The sequence below is a fragment of the Acromyrmex echinatior genome, chromosome 19 (assembly GCF_024713525.1).
Source record: "Acromyrmex echinatior isolate Ae372 chromosome 19, ASM2471352v2, whole genome shotgun sequence".
Lineage (NCBI taxonomy): Eukaryota > Metazoa > Arthropoda > Insecta > Hymenoptera > Formicidae > Acromyrmex > Acromyrmex echinatior.
This window is the reverse complement of record NC_141870.1, coordinates 5,025,574-5,043,938: the sequence shown is the minus strand read 5'-3', so window position 1 is coordinate 5,043,938 and position 18,365 is coordinate 5,025,574. Positions and strand designations below refer to the sequence as shown.

Genomic DNA, 18,365 nt, shown 5'->3' with positions numbered 1-18,365 from the left:
ATGTGTTTATACAAGTTTTTTTATATAAAAGGCCTCCCGCCTTCGCTACTGCCGTCAGGTAAAAAAATAGCTTTACTTACTTTGCTACTTACTTTGCTCAATGATTTCTTAGAAACGAATATCGGAAGCCATTTTCAGACAAATTTCATTATTCCTTATGATATCAAGTTTTATTCTCATTGTTTCATAAAATTGTTAAGAAAAATTTTTTTACAATGAATAAAAAGAATTTTCGAATAAGCTTTAAATAGGGACCCTATATATATATATATATATATATATATATATTTTAAACGCTTCAACTTGAAATGGAATATTTCGATTTTTAATCCCGCTCCAGATATTGAGTTTTATAAAGCACATATATATATATATATATATATATATATATATATATATAATATTATATATGTTCAAAATACTAAACAAGTTTATTCTGTAAGCTTCAGAAAAATCTAAAAAAAAATTTTTTTTGGAGAACGTCCTTAATAAATAATAAACTACAATACATTCGAGATCAATTTAATATTTTTTTTTTTAGTTAAATTCTTTAACTCCTTTATTTTAATCTAATTAATGACATATCGGGTAAGAACAGTGACGACCTATAGAAAATGATTAAAATAACTCAAATTGTAATTTGACATCATGACTTTAACAGCATTCTTTTTAACAATTCTGGCAAGCAACCGTTGCTTAGCAAGGAGTTTGAGGTACCTTCCGTTCATCAGACCGTCTAGACTATCCAAATAACGACATGAGGAACTGCGCGTAGGCTGTGTCGTGCGTGAGATAACGCGTGTGCGTGAGGTCTACCGAGACAGACTACTCTTCCCACTACGCTCCACAGACCATCACGTGAACATTTGGAGAAGGAAACTCGGTTGGAAAACAGCTGGAATCTCCATTGTAGAATGGAAAGAGATGTCGAGGGAGAAACAGAACTTTTATCTTTCCACACACACATATACACACGACGTGTAGGATCCCGCCTTTCGAAGTTCCGTCACGTTCGTCACGTTTGCTCGCAATAACGCGATCATCGGTGTGTTATTGCGATCTCGTCCACAATTCGACACGTCGCGTACACAACGCCGATGCAATTTTTCATCGAGACAATACGATTGATTTGGAGCCTTGTTCGCGTCTAGGCGATTAGGACCGATACAGTCTTTCGAACTTTCGGCGCGCTCGAGATCGTTGCAAACGCGAGATAGATAGTTTCATTGCCGGAATGAGATCGGAGCTCCACGAGTTTGTTGTTCGTCGAACCTTCGGAGTTTCATTCCTTTGAGTGTAGAGCAGAACTAAATGATTAGACGTGGACGACACAAGATTCGCGATGGCAAACGCTGAGGATAGATTACTTCTTTACGTGAAAAGAAAATAAAAATCGTCAAACAGATATGTGCGTCCGTGGTTTACATCGAAGACGATGGATGTATATATGCGCTTATAGAGCACTATCTCTTAACTTTTTTGGTTGAAAAGAAGAATTGCCAAGTGTCAAATTGAAACTGATCATTTGTATCCTTTCTTAATTATTAACATCGAATCACTGACGGTATCCCATGCATTAGAACTGTCGAAGATGCCAATTTGATAATTTTTCATTTTTGTTTTCGATTAATGTAGATTTATTTTTATATTATTTGATATTTGATATTATATATATTTAATGGGATTGAGTAAGTTAATTTTTTTTTAAATTAAGTTAAGTTAAAGTTAATAACTTTGAAAATTTAACTTAGTTAAGATACAAATTAATTTATAATGAAATTAATTGAATTAAAAGTTAAGTTAATAAAAAAAAGTAATTAAAAAGTTAAAAATTAAATTTGTTTTTTTTTTCTATTTTTTTAATTCATGATTCCAGGATTTCAGTCTTAACGGAAATGACAAATATATATTTCATTTAGAAAACACTCTATATTTTATTTATGTTTTGTTTATATATCTATACTATTTAGTATATAAGACTCGACTATGAATACTGGCCTGTGTCTTATCACAGGCTTCAGACACAATACGAGGGAGTAGCGATAGTAGTAAGGAATAATAGATTTCAACCTATCGGAAACTAGATACATCGAAATACACGACGTTTCTGACAGATTGAAATCTGGGAGTTGAGTGTGTAATTTGAAATGAGGTGAAAATTACAAAAGTGAGCTAATTCACTAAAAATATTTATAGTTTCATTGATCAACACTTAATAACCCAGACAGTACAAAATACTAAAAGATAAGAAAAGAAAAAAGGTTTTTTTTAAGTTGTCTTTTCGACAAAGCGAAAAGGTGTCCAAAAGACGACGAAAAGACATTGTTTTTAGATTGTCTTTTTAGCAAGACCAAAAGATGTCTATAAGATATCTATCTTTTAATTTTTGGAAACTTAAAAAGACATGTTTTCGTCATCTTTCTATGGTTGTCATTTTCACAAAGCAAATGTTGACTAAAAGATTTTTTCGTATTGCCGAAAAGACAAGATGAAAAAGATATTTTTCCGTTATTTTGGTACTTTTTATCACTCATTCGCGAACAATACGCGAGATCGCTACTAGATGGACGTGATGGAGTTCAGTTTCTCGCGATTTGAAAATCATATGGAACAGAATAAAAGGTATAGCATTATAAGAAATTTTACTCATGTTCTAATGAACACTAATCAAATATTTTTTTGTGATCGAGTCTCCAAAAGGGACTATGATAAAAGATAATGACTCTTGCACATAGGACACGACAAAGATTGCAGGAAACGGGACCTATATTGTCAGTCATGCAATTTTATTTCGTTTTGTGTAAAAATTAATTTAGCAATTCGATGTTATTAAACGTTATATACATATATATATATATATCAAAATATAAAAAAACTAAAAGGAATATTAAAGATGATTGAAAGATTCAAAGAAGTCATCCTTTATTTATTATATGGATAAGACTATAAGATGACTAGCAGTGCGACATCTGTCGTCTTTTCGTTGATTATATTCTTTCATTAAAAGATATCTTTATAATAATTTAATCGTCTTTTAGTTATCTTTTAGACGACTTTGTGCTCTGAGAAATTTGTTCACTTTTGCAATTTTCGCCTCATTTTAAGTTATCGCTATTGCCGCATATTATATCTGAAATTTAACTTCAAAGAATTAAATAAAAAATTACGGATAATAAAAACAGTTACGGATAAAATTAAATAAAGTTAAAAAGTTAAGAGTCTAAAATGTAACAAAGTTAAGGTAAAATTAATTAACTTTTTAATTTTTTAACTTAACTTTTATCTTTTTAACTTAGCACTAACCATTTAGATTTATATATTTTTTTATATTCAAATTGTTTATATTATTAGGTGTTGGAATTAATTCGTAGCGTTTTTTAATGAAAGAATGTTATTTATTTCACATGAGCATTAAAAAATACATTAATGAAAGTACTTCCCATCGCTTGTAAAACGCTACGAATTAATTCCAACACCTAATATATTCATATATTTGCAATATTCTGTATATTATATATACATAGAAAATATCTAGCTAGATATAGATCTAAAAATAATTTTGTTGGACCATTAAAATAATTATATAGAGTGTTCAAATTGATCAAAACTTTTTGTAGCATTAGCGATCATGCTTGAGATTTCCACGTAATTATTTTGATGATCCGATAAAATTATTTTCAGATTTGTATTTATAGCTAAATATATTTTATATATTTTTTTATATTATATATTTTCATATATTTAAATGCATAAAAGAAAAAAAAATTAACGGAGCCAAAATAATATAAACAGCAGTTTTAATACTAAATGTATTATTTAAATATTAATTAAAGTATTATATTTTGTTAAGTATTATATTTTAATAAATTATAATTTGCAGAAAATGGATAAGAAAAACATAATAACATAATATTGTATGATCAGTTTTAAATTTTACGATTGACAATTTTTAATATCTAATAGTACCTAATCTCCAATCGATCAATCAAAGTAATCGGAAATGAGACCGACCCATAGTTCACCCTGATAATGATTGTCGAACGCATGTACCTATATATTCAATGACAAAGGATTAAAGTTGAAAAATAAACTAAAAGTAACTTCGTCGCGCTTTTTTTTTAATCCGTATAGTCCGCGTATTTTTTTTTAAATCCGCCGATTCAACGGGAAATACCGATTGGTGCGAATCGCTGGTAGATGGTGTCAGTTTACTTGCACGCGTGTGCCAGGCGTGCGAATACTTACACGCGCGTCGTGATCAGCGATGCATGTCCTGATGGCGGTGTCCAACGCGGGTTGGGACATCTCACGCTTACGCGAATCGTGCTTTCGTATACGTGCGTCGCGCACGGATGGATACCGTTCGTTGAGCGCATCGTCGGCGGCGACAAGAACACGTAAGCATGCACTTTGTCGCGATATTATCGGCCGCCTTCACGTGCTACACGTGAACGCATGAATACGTTGGAACTGCTGAACCCTGGCAACCGCGTTGTGGACACGGAAAGAACGATTTTTGTTGAAATATCTAAAAATTAGTTACATTAAAAAAAATGGTCTGGTTGGATTAAATAGTAATTTTAGAAGAAAATGGACGAATCAGAATTTTAAATGGTTAAATCTATTTTACAACTATAGTAGAATTCTGATTGATATAATTATTCTGATAAAAATAAGAATTCTAGTAGATTTTAAAAATATTAATCAGAATTCCGGTTATCTCAACTAGAATTCTAATAAATAATCAGAAAATTATGATTCGTCCATTTTCAACCTGAAATTTTTTTTTAGTATAGGTATATATAAAAAATAATTTTATTGGATCATCAAAATAATTACATAGGAACTTCAAACATAATATGAACAATATTGCAATATTTTGACATTCTAACAACTAGTTTGAACATCGTACATAATTATTTTGATAGTCCAAAATTAGTTTCTTTATATGTATATCTATACTACAAAAAATTTCTGAAAATGGACAAATTAGAATTTTCTGGTTATTTATTAGAATTCTATAGTTGATTAATTTTAAATCTGTATCTAACTAAATTTTTAGATATTTTAAACTATTTTGTCCGTATAGATGGAAGAATGATTTATTTTAAATGCTAAAGTATCAAAAAATTTAAATATATATATGGATATGAAAATAATTTTGTTGGATTATCAATATAATTACATAGGAATTTGAAACATGATAAGAAATACACTGCAAAAAGTTTTGCATCTAGCAACCAGCGTCATAGGTATATAATCATTGATGGTATAACAAAATTATTTTTAGATCTATATTTTTAGATCTCTAGTTAAATTTTTAGATATTTCAGCAAAACTATCCTTTCCGTGTATGCGTGTACTTCTCTTGTGGAAAGAAGAACTCGCTGTCAAAGCTTTTTTTGTTTGGTCGAGCAATTTCGCTGTTTCAACATCGTTTGCTAACCTCGAGTTCGCCATTTCGGACTGTGTGGAATATACAAATTTTGCGGAGAGAGCATTATACCTCTTCGTGTTGCTTACTTTTTGTTGAATTTTTTGTATTCAGAATCTTTGCTTGTTTTTTTTCTCCAAATATGTACGTATCTCATTTCAAGTGCAAAAATTTTTTGGAATTCAGGTAACACGAATAAAATTTAATGATACCTTCATCGCTCAGTATCGAAATTATCGAATTAAAATTGAATTAAACTGTCGAAATTAAATAACTTTGGCTATCATCAAAAGCAAAAATTTTTGCTTCGAAAAATGCTTTCATCTTGATAAAAAATTTCATAATTAGTGTTTCATAAAATTTAGAAATTGTTTTATCTTCATTGCGTTTAAATTTGATTGATTGCGTCTAATTGAAGCTGGAATTAGTAAACAAGACGACATCATTCGAACGATGATCAGACAAAGATTCTTTTTATGATGCAAATTACCTAAACCAGTTGACGATTGAAATTTATCGAGCTGTCGCCTTGAGAGAATCCATCCGCGTCGTATGACGTCCGATGAGTATAAATGGATAGTCTATGAAGATCTTAACTCTTAACTGTGTGGATATGCTTTTTTATTACATACTAATGGATGTGAAAGATCATCTTAAAGATTTTAAAAAGAAAAAGGGAAATAAAAATAATTTCTCTTCATTTTATATACGTTCTTATATTTTCTTATATTTCAACGAAGAGAATCAATTTATTTATTTTTAACTGTGGTATGCTTTTTTATTATATACTAATGGATGTGGAATCTTAGAGAGATTCTTCCTTTTAGAAGAAAAAAGGGAAATAAAAATAATTTCTCTTCATTTTGCATACGTTCTTTGCTTGTATTTTTTTATATTTCAACACAGAAGTAATTTATTTATTTTCAAATAATGATATTGATAATTTTAATAATTTTTAAGAATATTAGTAATTTAAAAAAATTTAATTCTGTGCAAGAAAGTATAGCAAGAATCTCGGAGACTCTCAGTTGAGGGTTATTAAGATGGAGCAAACAGATCAGATACTATAAACACAGTGTTATTTTTACAGCTGCTGTGTCTGTCATCATAATGAAAAGTTTTAAAATGATTTTAATAATTTTATTCACATAATTTTGGTCCAAGAGTCAAACTTAATTACAGCATTCTAACAATTTTATGTTATTTCGACTTGAGTTCTTAGATTAATTGGAGTTTAATAAAAACCTCACCTTTTGATTGATCACACTATATATTTTTATTTTTGTAACACCAGCCTTGCTGGCTTTCACGCGACCAATTTAAGCGGCATTGTTACGAGATCCATACGGGTGCGAGCTGTCGAGGAGTGACGCACCCTTCTCAATCTAAATTGGAATGGCTATTGATAGGGGAGGATCTGGTAAAGAGGAGTACAGGTGCTTCTCCGATGTCGCGCGCGTTTTATTCTTTTGTAAGGCAAACGGGTAGCTCGTGTATTACATAGTCGGTGTTGTGATAATGAAAGACACCTGGCTGCGATAGCATTGAATGCAATCAGCTTGATAAATATTAAACTAAGCGCGTGAACTGGCACTTTCCCACTCGGCACTTCAGCCAGTTCTGTACGCTTATAATTCTGTTCATGATGCACGAAATTTACTCAATTTTCACTACCAATAATAACATAATTAAGGCTCGCTTCCATCAATGTAAGATTAATTTACCCGGTTTAATTTACTGTTTAGCTTTTATACATTAAATCGAGATTAAAATTAATATTACGTTGGTGGAACATTAACATTGATCGAACCTATTTATTAATATATTCTCCTTTGTACTCATGATCATTTTTATTTTTAGGGAGCAAACAATAGCTTGAAAATGGGGTTGAGACGACGACGTAACAAACTGAGCGGGACGTCTACGAGGCAATCAGCTTAGATACCGTGAAAGAGAAGATGACGACTGCCATGGCTCGGCTGCCCTGCAAACAATCGTCGTCGCCCTCGCAGCAGACGAGAATGAACAATTTCGGAAGTAGCCGGAATCCATATTGGGATATGCAGCAGATCAGACATTCCGCACCGTCGTACGTTAGAAGTCATCACCGACATACCGACTATACAGGTGAGAGCGCGTGAGAACGCATTGCAAAACGCATTGCGAATCGCATTGCGAATTGCATCGCGAATCGATGCGTCAAGGCGCCCTATTGACGCGTGCATTCACTTGAAGAAGAAGAAGAAAGGAAAAAAAAAAGAAATTTCTACACAGGTCTTTCGAATCGTTCGAAGTTCCGCCAGATGTAAAACAAATTTCCATCATGTGTCGGTACATTCCGTACCATACCAGAGAATTGACCGGCAAAAGCGTAAAAGCGAAATACTATTGGTTTTGAGTCACCATGCGGCTATAACGTGCGAATTGAGTCGAGATCGAATTTTATTTGGCGAAAAGAATCCATTCCCATTACTTCCGTTCTAGTTTTTACATTTTATTTCATCGACGTCAAACGACAGACTTTTCTAAATATACCGCGAGTTATATACAGTTGTGTAGTTATACCTTCCGATGAGAAATTATCCGTTCCATTTTCTGCCTTTACGACAATTCGGATTATCTTCGTCATTAACGTCCCATTGTGCGCGGTTGTGTCACGTCCGATTAAGGACGAACGCCGATAGTCCGATAGCCTCGTTTCGACAATTTATGGTGAGCGCAATGCTGCGATTCGATCCAACAAATTTAATGTTGCGATAACACGTCGCCAATATACTTCGCGATAGTGGCTTGTGATTCTCTCAAGGATCGACATAAATTTTCTCTAATCGCGATGAATTCTTTTTAACACGAAAAGACATGCCTGGTAGATATTAGTCGAAGTTTCACATCTATAGAAATATTTGCGAAGAGGTGTCTGTTAAAAAGAAAAAGAAGAATTAAAATTATGTTATCATTCCTGCCTAAATCATATAATGCACAGAAAAAATGGTTTGCTAAAATATAAAAAAACTAAATACAGATCTGAAAATAAATTTTATTGGATCATTAAAATAATTGTATAGAAATAAAGCTCAAGCTGATTGTCAGAAATTTTTTGTTGCATTGCTCATCATGCTTGAGTTTTCTACACAAACATTTCGATGGTCCAATAAAATTGTTTCCAAAATTTTTAGATATTTCAGCAAAATTATTCTTCCCATATGAAGAAAGAACGATAATTGTATTATATAGCTATAGATAATTATAAGTAATTATATATATAAACTTATAAATATTCAATGAAATTCAAATTAATTTCTAATCAATTTCAATTTCATGCACGAAAAGAACGATTTCATTGAAGTATATAAAATTTAGCTGGATATAGATTTGAGAAACAACTCTTTGTTGGACCATTAAAATAATTATGTGGAAATCTCAAGTATAATGATGAATGCTGCAAAAAATTGTGACATTTTAACAACCAATTTGAACGTATTACATAATTATTTTGATGGTCCAATTATTATCAGATATATATCTAACTAAATTTTTAGATTGTGCTAAAGCCTTTTCCCCGTGTTGAATTTTGATAAAGAGGTGATGATGTAAAATAGAATGAACATGAAACGTTAGAAAGTCCCCATTGCTTTTTGCATATTCTCCTCGGTGATTTCACCATGTGTTGCGATACAATATGTGGCCTTGACGTTGCCTCTGTCATAACTGACTCTTTTTTTTATCGCCAGTATGTGTCCCAGCCATTATCGCAGTCGGTGGCTGCCTCTCCGGAGAGAAACGCCGGGTTTTATCTGGCTGACGTTCTTTGGAGACATGTGCGTGTCGGCCGATGTTGGGCACATGTCGTCAATCAGCAGCGATGCGAAAACTGAAGAAGAACTCACAGACGCTGCCGTTTGTCAACGGTTGCTTGTCCGTCGTTAACACTTGCCCTCGACAATCTTGGCACATAACTGAAGGCACTACTTGCCCGAGCAAGATATTCACCGCGCGTAATGATCGCGATCGTCGCCGATGATGCCATAGGAATGAACGTGTCGCCAAACAGATCGGTCTCAGACGATATGAAAAGAATGTTAGATGGCGAGAAACGATTGATAACGAAGAAAAACATGCGTGTCATTGATTAAGTCGACATAAACTGGCTTTAACGCTGATTCTCTCTCTATCAGGGATATATGTTCCTCTTTCTACATATCGGGGATATCCGGCTTGTAAATCTACGCGCGGAACGAGATTATCGCCAAATTGCCAATTAGTATAAGTAAGATTATATACGAAAGCCGCTCTAATTGGCGGCGGGACTCTATTTCGTATGCAACAGCCATTCGTACGTTCCGCATTAGCATTTCATCACGTTTCTTAATAAACACCGCACGCGCGCAAATTGAATATTAAATAGCCTCGCTCGCAATTATTCGAAACAATGAAATACTTTCGTAGCATCGACTTATTCGGATCATGAATTTTTGTGCGTTCATATTTTCTCTTTATATATCTAATAAATAAAAATATCGCTGTTATCCAGTCATTTTTGTTATCAAGTCACTTTTTGTCACCTTTTTTTAACAAGTTGCTCAAAAATTACTACATTTAAAATGAATTATTATAATTATTTCTGAGCTGACATGAAATTTTTAAAACATAACGATCTATTTATATTTTTATTGTCTTATTTAAAAATAGTGGTTTATATTCATTCACTGTTGCTGATTGATTGGATAATAGTCCAGTGTTAAGTTTGTTTTTAAACTTAAAACTTTAAAGTAAGTGTGAAACTGAAAAGCGACATGACTTTTTAAAAAATACAATTATTTCTTGCACTCAAAGAACACGTTTTTGTTTTCTTGTTGCAATTTTCAAGATTTTATGTATTGTTTTTATAATATGGTAAAAATGTATTTATCTTCTTGCTCTAGATAATAATGATTTAATTTAATTTTTATTTTGTTTGATGAATCTTTATATTATTACATATAATAAAATAATTATTTATTTAATAAAGTTTTAGAAAGATCGGTTTCATGATTTGTTCATAAAAAATTCGCAAAAAACAGCTATTTTTCAGCGTTCTAAATCAGGTTCCTCCCTAATTATTATTTTAAAAATGTAGTAAAATATTTTAGTCATTTTTGGTTATTATTTTAATGTCTGAAAAGTTACTTTTTGTCACTTTTCCATTTTTAATCACTGTTTCATTTTTTTTCGATTCGACTGGATAGCAGCACTGAAATATGTATAAAAAAACGAGTGATAACTAGTTTGAAAAGTAATAGAGAAATTTCCATAAAATACTTAAATACCTATTCGTTAATTAAAAAATTAAGCTTCGAATAAGCTGAGGCAAAACGCACGCACGTACCGGTATGAAACGTGATTCTTCCGGGACATTTGATCAGCCTGGCATAAATATTAGAGATCAAAGATCCTGCTGGGAGCTGATATTCTAAAGAGAAGCCGGTTTCCATAAATTTAGCGGTTACGTGGGGACCCACTGTCTCACGTGGTTCAACCAGGTATCTGATCCGAAAACGGTGTTTCCTTCCAGAAAGCGGATTATTTACACCGGTAATCTTTCACTGATGACCTTTTTCTTTACGCCACGTGCGTGTTACAGGGAAGCGGAAGAGCGCCGTTGAATTGCTGCAGGAAACGAAAGCCTTCTACGTAAAGAGCGAAACCGTGCTGGATCGGAAGCAGGAGCTGAAGAATAGCGGACACTTGCAGGTTTCGCAACTGAGCGCGCCTGGCGCACCGCCTCCGAGATTGCTGCGAAAATGCACCGGCAATTCATGCCCCATGCAGCCGACGTCGCCGTCGCAATTGCAACCAACTCCCATGACGCCGCCCTGCTGTTGGGCCTCGTGTCACGAACAAGACAGACGTAAGTCGCTAGAGAGATCTTCCCTTAGAGAAATCTAATATTGGCCAATTTATTACTGAAAGACAGTAATTAATTATTAAAAGCACTGAACAACAGTGCTTTTAATACTTTAAATAAGTAATTCCCACAGCACACTTTCCCCGAGGGATGTCTTGGGAATGTCTTTGGGAACGTTCTTAAAATGTAAAAACATCTTCTGCGTGTCTTTAAGACGTCCTTTGAAAGTCTGTGCTGTATAGATTAATTACTACCTTTTAGTATTAACAATTAGAATTTGTATTAAATTGACGAGAATAAATCAATTAAGAGAAATAAACTTATTTTCAGTTAAAGCGGATCTTAGTGCTTGAATATTTCAAAGTGAATTTATATACATATTAAATTTTGTATTTTTAGTGTATTAAATTTGCCAGTATTAGATCTCTGTAAGGGTCTCGAGCCTAAAATGACATGAGAGTGATTCTATTCCAGGATAATCCGATAATAATCCGATGAAAAAAAAATCGCGAAATTTATTTCGTTCGAAAAAACTCAAATTTTTGAAATCGTCTTTGCAATTTCTAATGTTTTATAATTTTAATGTTTTTTAATGTATTTTTATTAAAAAACAATAAATCGCCCATTATCTTACTTAGCAACACATAAAAATATTTGAAACGACTACATGTAAAATTATACGGATGTAGAGATACAATATTATATATGTTTTCACACAATTACAAAATTGATTAACGTTTCGACTTCACATAGGTTTTTTCAGAATCTACATAGAATTTAAATCATGTTCAACAGAATTAAATGATACATTTTTATTAATTATGAATTATATTTTATTAATTACTCACTTTTGCAGCAGATGACAATCTAGTTTTGTTACGATTTTGCAGTAGATGGGATTCTGAGCCCTCAACAAACACTGCCACCCGCGCTGCCACCGAAGAGTCCACGTTTGGTTCCGGTTCCCCAAAGACGGACAATTTCGGGACCCCCGAGCGGTACCGGGGGCGAGTTGCAAACAAAGCTGCGTCGACTGCTGAACACTGACAGCAAGGAGAATATGTTCTTTCCCGACAGCCCGCCGCAGAGCACGGCGCAGAGTAATGGAGTGCCGACACGAGAGGAGAAATTTCGATATTCGCCCGGAAGTCTCTCGCCCGGTTGTCGGGATGATGATCGTATTCTGGTAAGAAAAAAAATCACGACATATCGATCTTCGCCTCGTGCTATAATACCGTCATTCACCTTCCGCATAATCGTGCACTATTTTAAGCTCTGCGATATATGCTAGCGTTCGCTACACATACACTTTTTTGTCAAGGGAATTTATATACGCGTTCATCAATGAACACTACGTTAGTTGTATCATTACACGTTGCCTTGTTTTTTTTTTCGCAGCATTGCGCGCCGCAAGATGTTCGTTTCAAGTTTGGCAGAAGCAACTCGCACTCGCACACTTCGGGTAGATCCGGTCGGAAATCAAACAGCTCGCCGTCGGTGGAAAATACGATATGCCACAAGTCGCTGCCGGATTTACACACGAGTACGCGTCGCCGAGCATCTCTCTCACCGCGCGCATCCACAAAATTATCCGCGAAGCCGTCTGCCCATCATCAGGCTACAAACACAAGCAATTGCCCGGACTATGAAACTAGCTCAGATTATTCGGACCACAGTTTTAAACGTGATGCCGTTTGTTATCGCAGGTAAGTGAGTTTTGCTTGAGTCAGATTTGTACCATTTAATATGATACAAATTGCCGAGAGAAAATCCAAGTATTGTTATTAAATGATACAAATTGCCATAATAAATTGCATCCAACAATTTTACTTAATTTTAAGTAAAGTGGATGGTCAATTGTGATACATTTCTAATCCATTTTTTAGTTCCCGCCATATCAGGCGATCTTTGGGATCTGGTGGCGGCGATGCGAGCAGCGTATTATCCTCGGGTGGACGAACACAGAAGTCATCGGGTTCCAGCAAGTTGAGCCACGGGGCGACAGCCAGGGACTCCGGTGGCTCCTCTGGACACTGTACTCATCGTAGCGAGCCAGCGCCCAGGATACAGGTACAAACAGGTCGACGAGATATATATATTCCAAGGGGACTGTTTGGTCTTAATGATCGTCGATCTCTTGCAGGATTGTTGGGCTCATATACGCAGAGATAGCGGTGCATCCACACAACATTCTACTGAGAAAGACCGATCTAGAAAAGGCAGCTATATTGGTGGAACACCGCCATCCGTTGTGAGACACTACAGTCCGGAGTCTGAAAGTAGCAATAGTCAAACAGATTACAGCCCAACTTGTAATTCAAGGTATTCAACCGCCTTTCGCTTTCAATTACTTAAGATGTTTGTAAAGAAGATTTAAAACGTCTATTGTCTACCCAAAGGAAATTAACAGCAACGTTTGTTATAATATGATTATGACTTTAGGTTCTCTGATGGTTGGAAGGAAGGTCGCGGTCGACCGATCCTACGATCTAAATCAGACATTAGCGATCGATATTGGCGGCAGGATAATGGCCGTTCCAGCAAGATATCCTCTCGCCCGCCACGATCGATGACTCAGCTCGAGAACTTCTTTGATCGTTTAGGACTGGACTCAGATAATTATCAGCGTATAACAGAACCTGACTCCAAGACATCGTCGCCCATATTCTTCGATAGTGTCAGCTCTGTGGACTCGGCGTTGGGCCTCTACTCCTGGGTCGGCACTAATCAGACAAATCAGGGTAGTCAGTGGCAAAATAACTGCAGTATTGGCATGGGTAACGATGAGTGTAACCAAAGGGTAAATGATCCGCCGAGTATTGTCGAGCGAAACGCACGTATTATTAAATGGCTTTGCCAATGCCGCAAAGTGCAGTTAGGATACAGTTAAACAACGAGTTTCTCAGCGTGAATAAATTCTTTCATTTCCAATGACAGTACATTTAAATCAACGATGTGGTAATATTTATCGTTTATCGGTATATCAGACACTCCACAGTAATTTCAAATTCATATGTTTCTCGTAAATGTGGAATTGATTGTCGCTTTTCCTCTTCCTTTTTACAACTTGCATAATATTTAATCATTTAAGAGTTTTATTAATCCTATATTAGCTGTTTATATAAGCGTACAATTAAAAAATATCCTTTTAATTTATTATGATAATAATAGATAAATCTGTGCCATTTCATAACCACTTGTTACGGTTCTATACGGTGTGCCTTTCATTGTCATTACACATTCAGGGTAAACAAGAAGGTCTTTAAAAACGTATTTTCGTGATATTAATTTGTATAATAAAATTTATATAGACAATTTTGATGTCTAATATTTTGAGGGCACACATATTAAAAATTTACTTATACTTAATATTATTCTTGGACAAATTTGTTATTATATATTTTAATATCATTAATTTTGTAATAAGTCTATGATATGTTGATACGCGAATTTTTCCTATTTCTATTTAGCAAAGCAATACTAGACTATTACAAGCATTAGCAGTCGCGTGCGCGCGCGCGCTCACGTGCATAAGGGGAACGTGGAATTTATTACAATTTTGATGTGAAGTTGTATAAATTTAGCGATGCGTGTTCCTCATTTTCAATTTTGAGAATGATTAGTTGATTTGTAGAGAGAAAGTACTCAGACGAAAGATATTTACCTCGACTTTATGAAAACTTATAGATATAATTTCATAAAAAGAACGATTAAAAAATGTTGCCTTTACTCTTGTTGGTTTCTAAAAACCACGTACATTTAAAGTGAAATAAGCGTTCAATTGATGTTAATATTTGATGAAATTTAGAAGGGTGATCGATGAGTTACAAATAGCTTGATGTTAAACGATAGGCGAAAATATGATTTCAATTTTGTAGTTTAGTAGGAATATTGGTGTGATTTACATTAATATATTGTATAAAATGAAGACGCTCATTTATCATCATTCTATTTTAATAATAATCTACAAAGGTTTACATTAGCTTCACTATACTAGCTCATCAATTTTTGTTTTAACGTCATACAACGTAATCATACAACGTAAATCATATAAAACAAATATAAACATATATTTTCTAAATTTACTTGAAACTGATCTGATGATACATATTTACAAAGACTGCGTGAACTTTACAAATGACTTACAAATAGCTTAATACATGAATCTTATCGCACCATAAATTTTCATTATTTCGCCAGTTATAGCACACAAATTTATTATCGTACTTACAAGGAAATATGTAATGCAGAAACTTGTGTTGTTGATGTATTAATAATACAAGTAGTATAATTCAGTAATTTGTTAATACTAATCAATGTTTCATATTTTGCATTTCAAGAATTATGTTTACATGATGGATTATACGGGGCAATTGTACTTATACCTTACACTTTTGGGGTTCTATTTAACCTGATACTCAAATTGTTTAATCTAAATTTTCAATATTTTTATAGCTAATGTAATTACAATTTACAATCAACATACTGTAATGCACGTTTCGCAAAATACAAAGACGTTAAATATAAAATAAAATATTAATGAATCGATTATAGTTAACTTTTCGTTTTGTGAAGTATCATATTATAATCTTTATTTTCTGAGCAGATTGTAGTTTCATCAAATGATGTACTTCTGCTCTCCTATTACTAATACATGAACAAGAAAAAAAGGCGGAGCAGTCATTCAAGTAGTACATTCACATATGTTGGATAAGAAAGCGGCAGATTGAGCGGAAAATTTGCAATCGAAAGAATATTTGATCTTGATAACTTCATAAAATGGAGGATATTTTATGATTAAAAAGATTCTGCATTATCTATTTCTTATTTTTCCATGAAAGAATCACTTCTATTTTTTACTGTGTGATAACAAACATGATCTTCATTCACATAATTCATGTAGAATTTAATTACTGGCTTCTTTCTTCGACTATTTAGTTCTCCCTACTCTCTATGGCAATCAAATGGTAGTATAAGAAATTTTTGATGTTCACGACACTTATGTGATTCATATATTCTTGTAACACGTGATTTTTGTGTAATACAAAATACACAGTTATTCTCAAACTTCTCTGATTTCAGATGGTATAGGTGTTTTAAATGTATAATCAACAGTTTCGCGTAACTAAAAATATGTTAAAACATTTAAAAGTAGAGAGAGAAGTTGATACTATATAATAATGATCTATATAATAAAGATTCTTTTTGAGCAAGCAGCAGTTTAAAGAATGTATACGGGGTGTCTCAGGCATTCTATGTCGGACTGCAATCGTTAGAGGCCAAATTAAAAATTTAAGTGAATTTGCTTCGATGCATTAACAATTTTACAGTTATGAGTGACCTAAAAATTACAGAATGTTGGCGATTAAGTTAAAGTTTTTATTCATGTCTTGGTCGCCAAAATAAATGTTAAAGATTAAGAAATTATACAAAGAAATGGCATCGACTTAATTTCAAAGTTGCCAAAGAATTAAAAGTCGACAGCAAATTTGCAGTGCCCGAGACACTATGTATAAGGTATTAGATATATATTGGCGTAATAGTAGTGACAACTAGAGTTTGCTATATTTGCAATCTTCGACGAGGATATATAAAGAATTTATAAAGTTTATAATCGCTGCTGTAGTAGTCAATTGTAAAGTGTTATGGCACAAAATTAGATATGTGACTAAAATATATGCTTGTAATATATATACATATATATATATATATATATATACATATATATATATATATATATATATATATATATATATATGGATATTACGTTTTCTAAATTTTTTCGAAGTCATACAATATTATTTTTCATGATAGAAAAGATACTTAGACGTAGCGTCATGCTGTGCATTTGTATACATTCTAGTATTAACGAGCTGAAAATATTGGAATTGAATTCACACAGAGAGTGACATTGTGAGGACTAAGTTAGATTAATTAGAATTAGTTTCAATTGTATTAACTGCATAATAAGTTTCACGATATACCTGCTTCATAATAAATCGTTATTATTTTAAATTTTACGCAGGATATTTAAGAACAATAAAGTTATGTATACAGCTAAATTTTGCTTCGCGTCAGTGCGTATAATCTAGCTGAATCTAGCATTATAATATACTAAATAATTAAATATTCATACAATTGTTCGTAATATCGCGCATTAAGTAATCAATTGAAAAAGGAATTATATAGTTCTCTTTGTATATTTTTCCAATGTTTACGGTTACGCCTGTTTTATATAAAGATTAGTCATCTTATTTTATAATACTTCTTAATATTCTGCTTTGTTATTTACAGAATATATTTTACGAGTTGTTGTAGTTTTTTAAAATGTGGTTTGTTTCCACTTATTTGTGAAGAATCTCGGAAAATAAGAATATCAAAACAAATATATACTTTATACATATATTAGAAGCATGAAGAAATTAAATAATAATTGAAGGAATTTGTATAACGTAAAATATTAAAATTTCTACTACGACTTTCTCTTCTCTTTTTTAGAAGCGTTTGTTACATATTTGACGTTTGATAAACGCGTTAGAAATCATTATAAAGATGTGTTACATATTACTATAGAAATTATTTTATATTTCGTCGTATACAGAGAGGCTTAAGTATTTTTTATATGTGTAAGAACAAGAATTAAAGCTCTTTTTATAAAAGAGATAAGAATACGCACTTACATTGTGAAATTTCAATATATCTATATAATATTTTTTGTGATGCATAATATTTAATATTGTTAAATCCGTAAATTTTTAATTGCTTTTATAATCTAGTCATGTAGAACAAAATATGTTAAAAAAACTTTACGATAATATTATTAAATTCCTTCTATATATATTCAAATCTTTTATTTATGATCTTCCCACAAGTATTTTCTCCAACAAGTTAATTAAACGAAATTATAAGGTAAGATGAATCTCTCCTCAATTGACAAAAATATTAAATGTTAGGTACAATTTTCAATGTTCCAATAACTAAAATCGCAAAATTTTTTTTTTAATTTCAAGAAACAATTCCAAAAATTATATTATAATAGGAGAGAAA

General features: G+C 32.7%; 1 protein-coding gene across 1 annotated transcript in view; it reads left to right on the top strand.

Moving 5' to 3' along the window:
* Window positions 1–18,158, top strand: part of LOC105150617 (uncharacterized) — a 36,418-nt gene extending 18,260 nt beyond the window's left edge. The window contains exons 2-8 of the mRNA XM_011063812.2: window positions 7,295–7,561; window positions 11,055–11,321; window positions 12,209–12,504; window positions 12,717–13,024; window positions 13,205–13,388; window positions 13,462–13,640; window positions 13,761–18,158. Coding sequence (XP_011062114.2) covers window positions 7,393–7,561; window positions 11,055–11,321; window positions 12,209–12,504; window positions 12,717–13,024; window positions 13,205–13,388; window positions 13,462–13,640; window positions 13,761–14,208 — 1,851 coding nt within the window. The 5' untranslated portion in view covers window positions 7,295–7,392 and the 3' untranslated portion in view covers window positions 14,209–18,158. The remainder of the gene's footprint in view (window positions 1–7,294; window positions 7,562–11,054; window positions 11,322–12,208; window positions 12,505–12,716; window positions 13,025–13,204; window positions 13,389–13,461; window positions 13,641–13,760) is intronic.
* The last annotated feature ends 207 nt before the right edge of the window (window positions 18,159–18,365 follow it).